At 33.1% G+C, this 10646-nt stretch overlaps 1 protein-coding gene across 1 annotated transcript in view; it reads left to right on the top strand.

The window, feature by feature from the left end:
• Positions 1-8391, top strand: part of LOC128182181 (merlin-like) — a 9247-nt gene extending 856 nt beyond the window's left edge. Inside the window, exons 2-11 of the mRNA XM_052850788.1 lie at positions 840-974; positions 1362-1436; positions 2074-2187; positions 2586-2708; positions 2920-3051; positions 3158-3243; positions 3612-3720; positions 3970-4118; positions 4261-4420; positions 5710-8391. Of these exons, the coding sequence (XP_052706748.1) occupies positions 840-974; positions 1362-1436; positions 2074-2187; positions 2586-2708; positions 2920-3051; positions 3158-3243; positions 3612-3720; positions 3970-4118; positions 4261-4420; positions 5710-5760 (1134 nt within the window). The 3' untranslated portion in view covers positions 5761-8391. The remainder of the gene's footprint in view (positions 1-839; positions 975-1361; positions 1437-2073; positions 2188-2585; positions 2709-2919; positions 3052-3157; positions 3244-3611; positions 3721-3969; positions 4119-4260; positions 4421-5709) is intronic.
• Positions 8392-10646: the final 2255 nt, after the last annotated feature.

Here is a 10646-nt window from a genome sequence, read left to right as displayed (position 1 = left end):
AACTGAACATACAAAATAGAGTATAAATATTTATTTAAGCCATATCTCATCAATAATTTTGCGCAAATTTTTTTAAGTAAGTACGCTTTATGGACCTGATGTATCAAAATAGGATACAGAAAATGCAATGCTAGTATCGCGTTTGGTAATTTTGTTACTATTTTATGGACTCAAACTTAAATTCATGGTGTTTATTATATAGATTGACATCTTAGAAAAAAGATTTGGTAAAATAAATTATATGTTGACGGATTACTTTTCACGCTATAAGCTCTAAACCAAGTAGACCCTGATGAAAAAATCCGTAAAAATCACATTTTGCTACAGTTTTCTGCCTAGATCTGTCAACAATCTTAGATATCATTTAAACATTAATTAATTGACGATTGATTAAATTCGAAATAGCTTCTGTTTCTAAATTTAAACCGGTTTTAGTAAAAGAAAAAGAAAAATTGGGGGGGGGGTCAAAACAAAGAAGATATAAGCATACCTGAGATCCTGCTTAATCAGAAGCTTCGTTTTTCATTTTACTGTAACAGAATCGAGTTTCTCAACATTATTTCATTTCTATCTCTCATAGAATACATATATTACCGTTCAAATTGCTTATTATTGCCATTGTTTACAGCAGCGATGTAGAGCAAAATCAATACCGGGTATCAAAAACGCTTTGTAAAAGTCGAACCAATATTGTAAAATCCGTATTATGACGTAGTGCGATACTCGGACTACTTTAATAGCAAATGGCAAAATGGAATAAATTTTCTGCTAGCTATTAACATTATTAATACCACTTGTTATCCATTTTTTTCACTAAAGCTTTTGAATGTAATATTTAGAATAAAAAGAACACAGAACTGTGGCTGGGGGTAGATGCCCTGGGACTCAATGTCTATGACCAGAATAACCGGCTAGAACCCAAAATCACTTTTCCTTGGAGTGAAGTGAAAAACATCTCCTTCAAGGAAAAAAAGGTGAGTTAAAAGTGAAAATTAAAAGAACAAAGGCAATCTTTCCTAGCTCACGTGACATGTAAAACAGAAAACCTAAAAACCATGCATTTCTCCGTCAAATATGAAGAATTCAGTGAAAATTTTAATAAGTCATTTGGACATCATGAATTTTGATTTTCACTGACCCAACCTCAAAATTTACTTGTCTCTGTCTTCGGACATAAAGACTGCATGAGGAATAAACAATGATACATGTACCAGTAGTTTAAGTATGTCTGAAATTTTGGGAAGTAACGCGTTATCTTTGTTATCACCTCACACTTTTATTTTCCGTTATTTTCTTTCTACATGTAAATGTAATTTTGTGCATTATTTGTCTTTTTTAAGTGTTGATATTTTGCTTTTCAGTTTGTGATAAAACCAGTAGGGAAGAAAGTTCCAGATTTTATATTTTATGCACCAAAAGTGAAAATCAACAAACTTGTAAGTAATATTCATAATGCAATTAAACCACAATACTGAAAACTGTATGCAGTGGGAATTAGTTTATATACAGAAATTCTTTAAAATTCTCATGGTTTATTAAGATATTTCATAACCTGAGGTACTTGTAGGTCTTGGTTCTCTTATTACAGTGCTTCAGAATCGGTGCTAATAATGGGTTTCCTTAGATAGCTTATAGAAACTGTTTCAGTAAACCAACTCATTACTGTAGATTCCTTATTTTACGCGAGTACTTAATTCGCGATTCAACGGTTTTCCATCAAATCGCGAGAACATAAAATCGCGAATGTCGAAATGTTATCATAGTTTCATGTAGTTTTGTTCGAAAATTAAAAGGGAGATTTTAAAATTCGCAATGTGGGCTTCTCGCGATTTTACGCGGATATTAATTCCTCGCGTTTAATTAGGAATTTACAGTAATGACAACAGGCACTTTATTTTCCAAATCACCAATGATAAATATTAGCCATTGTGGGGTGTTTGCAAACATTGCAAGTATATCTCCCATGCAAATAAAAATATGTTTACAGTACATTCAAACAACAACAAAAAGATTTTATTTTTTTTTTTTTGTTATGTAAATATTATTGTTTTATCACTGTTTCTATTTTGTCAGATTCTAGAATTATGTGTTGGAAATCATGAGTTGTTCATGCGCAGAAGAAAACCAGATTCGATGGAAATCCAACAGATGAAAGCTAATGCTAGAGATGAGAGACAGAGAAAGAGAGTAAGCAATATTATTTCAATAATGTAAGAATCTATATCATTATAGTTTCATGGAATATCAGAATTGTGAATTCCCTGAATACCTTTTCCCTTAAAATCCAACAGATATTGAAAGTTCATCTGACCCATAAAACCTGTTGATTTCAGAATGTTCAAAAATAGCCTCTGGAACATAAATATTCTTGGTTCCATGGTAAATTCCATATTTACCGGTATTTTAATTAACTTTGATAATCACAGTATAAATACTTCAGTCAGGTTCAATTGAGCTTGTATTGGTACATGTTGTACCTATACATCTACATTGTACATGTATATATAGAACAACAGAATTACAGTAACTTGAAAAACAATACATTTATCTACCACAATTTTAAAAAATGTATGGCTATTTTCCAGTGTGATAGAGCAAAACTAGCCAAAGAAAAACAGCTGAAAGAAGAGGCATTACGAGAAAAGGCAGAGTTAGAGAGAAAATTGTCACAGATGCAGGAAGAAGTTAGAACTGCCCAGGAAATGTTGGTGAGTGACAAGGAAAAGAAATGTTAATCACTAATCAGTAGATAGAGTACTGAACACTTAATAATTTTTCAAAAAGAATATGCAATACATGAATACACTAGTTTGTTTTATATCAAAAGTATTTTTTGAAATGAGAGGTTGTTTTGACCAGATTTTATAGTAAGTTTTGCTAAAAGGATACATATATTCTCTCACCATTCTTCTTATATAGAAACGCTCTGAAGAAACCACAGAACTGCTGGCTGAGAAGGCTAGGTTTGCTGAGGAAGAGGCTCAGCTTCTGACTCAAAAAGCATCCGATGCAGAGCGTGAAATTCAAAGCATCAAAATCACAGCCATCAAGGTAGATAACTCTAGATTTCCTAAAAAAATATATGATGAAAATATGGTTGACTTCTTTAAATAACAGTAGAGGGATTTTGTAAAAGCATGGTCATCATTTATTTTAGACTGAAGAAGAGAGAATATTGATGGAGTTTAGAGCTAGAGAATATGAGATGATTGCCACCAAGTTATTGGAGGACTCAGAAAGGAGGTCAGTTCTTCTTGTAAATCATTATGTAGATTTGTCATTTGTATAATAAACACACTCAGTTTTAAGATTTTTTTAAAAGTTTGTCTTATAAAATGAATTCTTTGGAGAACAAGAATAACTGATTTAACTATGTTGTTAAATATTTTTCACTTTTAATTGGCAAAAAGAGTGAAAAATAAACATACTCAGTATAAAAAAAAAATCCTACCAACGATGTGAATGAACATGATTGTACCGGTAATTGCTGTATTGTAAAAAAGAGACAAAAATTTACAAATTATGAATATATAATACCATGCATAGCCTTTATTTCACATCATTAACAAGAGTGCAGCATGTGAAAAAAGCTTTTTTTTATTTGTTAACAGAGCTAAGGAAGCGGATCAGTTGAAAGACGAACTAACTCAAGCGAGGATGTCCGAAAAATTGGCGAAAGAACGGCTGTTAGAAGTGGCACGTGTTTCCCCTACTTATCCTGTTTGTATCGACACTCCTTATTTCATGGTTATTTATATATATATATATAAAAAGTCTAAGGTTTTATTTGAAGAATAATCCAACTTCCATTTGTATACAATAAAATCATTTTACCTTATTTCTTCTTTCAGACTAAATAATTCATGTACAGAGATGCCGTTTGTAGAGTTAACTGTACCCCTCAAAATCATGTTATGAAGCAGTGTTGTATTTGTTTCTATGATATTTTATTTGTTCCTTGTTTTATAGACCATGTTCCCTCTTGCGTCCTTGACCTCCGACCTCTCAGACTTTCACATCGGTAATTCACACCAGATTTCCGTTGATGGGGAGTTTTCTTGTGAACTATTAGGGGATGGAGACATGGATCAGTTGTCCCAAGAAATAGAGAGAGAAAGGTGGGTCCTAATTGATTGCCATTTTCTGGTTGTAAGAGGTGCTATTTCATCCTTCTTTAAGGAAAAAGGTCTAATGATATTTTTTCACTAATATCTGTTAGGAGATGGTCCAACAGAAAAAAAAATATTTCGTCTCTTTCAGAGTTGAGTACATGGAGAAGTCGAAGCATCTACAGGAGCAGCTAAAGGAGCTGAAGTCGGAGATAGAGGTGCTCAAAGTGGAGGAGAAGGAGACAGATCTGGACCGGCTACATGAGAGCAGCATACAGAGGGGGGACAGCAAGTACTCCACCCTCAGACAGGTATAGTACAGTAACACTCAGTGTACAGAGGGGGGACAGCAAGTACTCCACCCTCAGACAGGTATAGTACAGTTATACTCAGCATACAGAGGGGGACAGCAAGTACTCCACCCTCAGACAGGTATAGTACAGTAACACTCAGTGTACAGAGGGGGGACAGCAAGTACTCCACCCTCAGACAGGTATAGTACAGTTATACTCAGCATACAGAGGGGGACAGCAAGTACTCCACCCTCAGACAGGTATAGTACAGTAACACTCAGTATACAGAGGGGGGACAGCAAGTACTCCACCCTCAGACAGGTATAGTACACTAACACCAAGTATACAAAGGGGGAGGCAGCAAGTACTCCACCCTCAGACTGGTATGTTACAGTAACACTTAGTATACAGAGGGGGGACAGTAAGTACTCCACCCTCAGACAGGTATAGTACAGTAACACTCAGTATACAGAGGGGGGAGGGGGGACAGCAAGTACTCCACCCTCAGACAGGTAAAGTACAGTAACACTAAGCATACAGAGGGGGAACAGCAAGTACTCCACCCTCAGACAGGTATAGTACACTAACACTCAGCATACAGAGGGGGGACAGCAAGTACTCCACCCTCAGACAGGTATAGTACACTAACACCCAGTATACAAAGGGGGAGGCAGCATGTACTCAACCCTCAGACTGGTATGTTACAGTAACACTTAGTATACAGAGGGGGGACAGAAAGTACTCCACCCCCAGACAGGAAAAGTACAATTATACTCAGTATACAGAGGGGGGGGGGGGCAGCAAGTACTCCACTCTCAGACCAGTATAGTACAGTGATACTCAGTATACAGAGGGGGGAGGGGTGACAGCAAGTACTCCACCCTCAAACAGGTATAATACAGTAATACTCAGTATGCAGAGGGGGGGGGGGGGCAGTCAGTACTCCACCCTCGGTCAGGTAAACTTGTTGCATTACTGGTAATTACTTTGTTATTAAAATGTATCAGAACCCTCCAATGAAATTCTAATGATTTTTCACAATGATTTTGAGTTCAGCAATAACATTACATTTTTATTACCGTATATACTGATATGGTGACATAAAATGAAAATTTTGTCAATGTTTTTGTCAATACATGTATATTGTACAATTTTTGATAAGCAGTGTTTTCACACTATATTCACTTAAATTCCATATTATAAGGTCCTTGTACAATATTTGGGTGTAAAACTTATGAATGTTTGTGCAAGGTATCTTAATATTTTGTGCTATGTTCTAGTGATTTTTGAAAACAAATCTTTTTTAGGCTAAATCAAGTTCTGCTCAAGCCAGAGTAGCCTTCTTTGAGGAACTGTGAAGAAAATGTGATAAATAAAACTTGGGATTCAGTAACCTGAGGCTTAATCACTAACCAGTATTACAGCCTAGAGAGCGGCTTAAGATGTAATGGTGCTGCATTCTATGACCAATATTTATTATTCCCAAACAGTGCTGGTCGTTTGATGGAATCAAAACTGTTGCTTAGAAATCACTCCCACGTCTTGACAAACCAGCATTTCAGTTTGAAATGGAATTAGGCTTTTCCGCCTGTAGTTTTATTTGACACAAGTTGGTATTTTATATGTTGTGTTCATTTAATTATATTCATATGCCATACAAAATCTTGTTTTAACCACACACGAGTTGAATGTAATAAGGAAACCAATTTCACACTTACTGTACTATGGCTTCATGTGACTCTATAGAGGTAACTCATTGTTTCTGTGCTCTGAATCAGCATTGTGTGCTCTACTGCTTGAGCACATTGTGTGCTCTACTGCTTGAGCACAAATCATGGGCTCTTGTTATTTTAGCACAAATTTTTGATGTGCTAAGTAGATACTTGAATACAAAGATTAGGTAACATACATGTATGTAGTTACTTGAATACAAAATTTCAGTAACCTATTTGCTCTGTATCTGAGCATGTATTAATCTGGCATTGTCTTTCATATCCAATATTGATCGACCCACCATTTCAAGTCTTGTTCTTTTTGTCTTTTGATATTTTTTTCCCACTAAAGTATTGTAACTGCACTCTTGCCATACCTTAAATGAGGAACTACTAAGTGGCACAAATAAATAAGGTTGGTGCTTATGTGTACATATCTTTTTGAATTCTGTAGTGCTAAGCATAATGAGAGTTGAATATATCCCTTGGTGGGACACTAGACAACACTAGTATCTGTTTACAGCTGAGCTAAATTGTTAGAGGAATGAAATGACTGAGCGCCTTTTGTATTATGATTAAGGAGGCTAAATGGTCAACAATTACCCATTAGATTTTAAATAAGAAATTTTTGGTCATACACTCTCATTTAAAATAAGTAAAACTCCAAATATTTTAGCTCTGAAATTTGAATATATTTTTATACAGAACTCTTCTTCTGAAGGAGATTAATTTGGTCCAAAAATGGCCATGTCCATCCAGCCCTCTTGAAATTGAACAACCGATAAGAGAATAAAATCTGCAAGGTATCTGCTTTGTATAGATTACTGGTCGATGGTGCTCCCAATTTGCATAAATGGAAAAGTAATAAGTAATACTGGGTTTATATACAGTAAAAAATGAATAGGATGTCACAACATTTTTGGGGGGATTAGATGGATGAGCATTGAAAGATGCATATACATTGTGAGAAAATTTTGAGATAGGGGTGCTATATACTTTGAAATTGATGTTGAGTAGCTTGGTTGTTCATAGAATTTGGGGTAAATATTTATTGTGGTATGCCAAATTATATAAACTCAATTGATTTATACATGTCTTCATTTATCTGGAAGGTTGTTTATGTAAGGGTAGTACATATATTTTGTTGTTGGCATTGTTTTTATTGGTTTGGTACCCATTTTCTTTTAGACAATAGAGTCATGTGATTTTTTTTATAAAAGTCAACCTTTAATATAGCATCTCTTTTTATTTCTACCCTTGAGTTTGTTTTCTATGACCAACTTTGTTGACAATTATTTTCAGTGGCCCCAGTTTTAATATGGCTGTAATGTTTCATGCATAATAAGTTTCTAAGCTTGTTTTTATTTTGGTATAATATTTTATCTTTAGATTGTTAAATTTAAAAATAATGTAAAGGGAGTTTAAGTAAAATATCTAAGTAGTATTGAACCATATTCAGATGCATTAAGGAAATCATTATTACAATTTACCGAAACATAATCTAGATTTCACATCAAAGATACAAATAGACATAATGGATTTTTTTTTCAACACCATGCATTGTTAAAAAGTAAAAAAAAATTATCAATGATAATAGAAATGCATTTTTTTTTTAAATTGAAGGTTTACTATTCATTATGGCTGATATTTAATGCATCATATTAATTGCTTTGCAATTAGTTCAAGTACTTAATGAGGAATTTGGTCTTTTAGAGTTGTTGACCAACCTTGTAAAGTGCCTTAATCATTGTGTGTTTTTGCACGAGAATGAGGATGGAGTGTTTATCAAATGGTCTGTGTGATATCTTTATAAGTATTATTAATACGTGTATTTAATTTACACTCATCTATTTACCATGACAACTGCCTGATCAGCAGGTTCGAGGTATATCTGAAAATTGAATTATCGTAATCATATATTGTTCACTTCTTTTTTCTCTGTTCTTTTGGTTTAAAACAAAATGTAACTATATGCACTTTTGTAAGAGATATGTCAAGTAACTCTGCAACAAAATGCTACTTAAGCATGACTGTTTAATTTGTGAATACAAATATATAAATCTTGACATGTTCTGTTAGAGTATGATTTTCTTTTTCTCATTTTGGAGTGAATTTATTTTACATTAATAATTTAGAGAGAGAGAAAGAGAGAGAGAGAGAGAGAGAGAGAGAGAGAGAGGGAGAGAGAGAGAGCATAATGAATGAGTTTTAGTTGTACTGTTTCGAGAGAACAAAATTATGTGCAATAACTTTATCAAATAAAACATCTTCAATTATCAGGTTTTAATTTATATTTCTTCCACCCAATCTTTGAAAATCTGCGAATCAGTCTAATAATTTCTCATTACAAATATTTAAGGTAAAAAGTATAATGTTAATGTTAAGTTAAGTTAATGAATTGTGTCCAATGGCTATGGGCTAATAATAAATATAACTTAAACTCTCTATTCTTATCATTTTTTAAGTTAAAGAAAAAACAAAAAAAATTCGGTGGAATCAATCCAGCGACTGCAAATCAAAATGACTTGCGCATTACCACTAGGCCACGCATGTACAACACACTTTTGAAAGTCTTTTCAATATATGTGGCTACCTGGTACAGTAAAACTTGGTTATAGTGAAGTCGTAGGGACCAATGGATTTACTTCGTCATATCTGTAATTCGTTATATCCGTATAATTGTCAATTTAATTTGTCACTTTAAAGGGACCTGGACACGATTTGAGCTCAAATTTTTCAAAATTTATTTTTTCAATTTTTAAATCTAGAATTGTTAATATAGATGTTTTCAATGCTTTGACAAAATTTGAAAGTCGAATATCAAGTTACAAGCGAGTTACACAGGTTAGAATTCTTTGTCTTGTAAACAAAGCTCGAGTCCTGTTAATGTTGACGTATTTGTTGTATTGGTATAAGTTTCAATCTAATGTTGCTGTTTGTTGTGATAAAATTATTTATGAACCCATTGGATCAGTCTATCTTGTTTCCACAAGTTATTTTGATAAAGAAATGGCAATTTCTTTACTTTATAGTATTTGTAAACAAATATAAGACTCAAGCTTTGTTTACATAACGATTTCTTTCCTCTGTATCTCGCTTGTAACATGACTTCTAACATTCAATTTTTGGTGAATCATTCAAAATACAGAAGTAAACTATTTTATACATAGAAATCAAAAAGAAAATTTTCATCTGAAATCGTGTCCAGGTCCCTTTAATACCTTTAGAAATCAGATTGTGAATTGAAAAATATTAATGAAAATTAATTCATTCAAACTATTATGTTAAATGGTAGTGCAAACTTTTTTAAATGTAAAGGAATTCATTATAAAAGTGTTAAACTCCGTTATTTATCACCTCTACGGGACTCAAAATCAGTTCGCTATATCCATAAATTCGTAAAATTTCATTATATCCGAATTCGTTATAACCGTAAAATTTTGGTAAGATTTGTTAACAATTTTACCAGGGACTCAAAAAACTTAGCTATATCAGAGAATTTGCTATATCTGTGTTCGTACTAAGCGAGTTTTACTGTATATACATGAATATTTTGGAAAATTCACCAATTGGAATATTTTTCTAATGTTTAGTATGAATACCACGTTAAGCCAAAATTAATTCAATATAAATGTTTACTACAATACCTGTAGTACATAATTTCAATCGAATTTCTTAGGTTTATAATTTTGGTGCTTCAAATACTCAATTATCCAACTTTTTTATTGCATACTATTTTTCTATGCATCCCTTACAAAATCTGAAGACTTGAATGATGTACAATCTCATTAAGCCCAAATTAAATTCAATGTAAACGTATACTACAATACCTGTCGAACATAATTTCAATCAAATTTCTTTAGTTTAATTTTAGTGCTTCAAATACTCAAATATCCAACTTATTTTCTGCATACTATTTTCCTTTTCATCCCTAACAAAATCCGAAGACTTTAAAAATGATGTATGTCACGTAAGATAATTAAGACTATTTTAATTTTAGCCTAGTGGTAACTGAAATTTGTGTTTCTTTAAATATAATTTAACTAAATACTGTATAATATGGAAAAAGTATGATGTTTGCAAAAGCGCTATATTGTAGGCAAAATCATTTATTAAATGTGCTATACATTTTTTGTATTGCACAAATTCTACAATCTTACTCTGTCAGATGAATGTGTCCCTTTGCACTAAACAGCCTTGACTTTTTTGTACCATATTTATGAGCAAGTCTTTTCTCTAGGTCAATGTCTCAGTCAAAAGTGCTGTTTTGTACAAATATTACGGTGTAAACTGGTAAATGGGTTATTATGCTAGACACTTAGTATGGCATTCACAAGCTCAATGCCAATTCATAGTCAACAATACTAGCAAATCAAGGCTGTTAATACACAATAGATGCATTCAAGGCACATCAAAATCATTATTTGTCAGGAATGAGCATTGAGATATTTTCCGGCAAAAGACACGATGCCGCTTTATTGTCATACTCTGGTAATAATTGCTCTGCATGGACAAATGAATTTCAGATCATA

This window comes from Crassostrea angulata, chromosome 4 (assembly GCF_025612915.1).
Source record: "Crassostrea angulata isolate pt1a10 chromosome 4, ASM2561291v2, whole genome shotgun sequence".
Taxonomy (NCBI): Eukaryota; Metazoa; Mollusca; class Bivalvia; order Ostreida; family Ostreidae; genus Magallana; species Magallana angulata.
The sequence above is the reverse complement of the archived record's forward strand: the minus strand, read 5'-3'. Positions and strand labels throughout refer to the sequence as shown.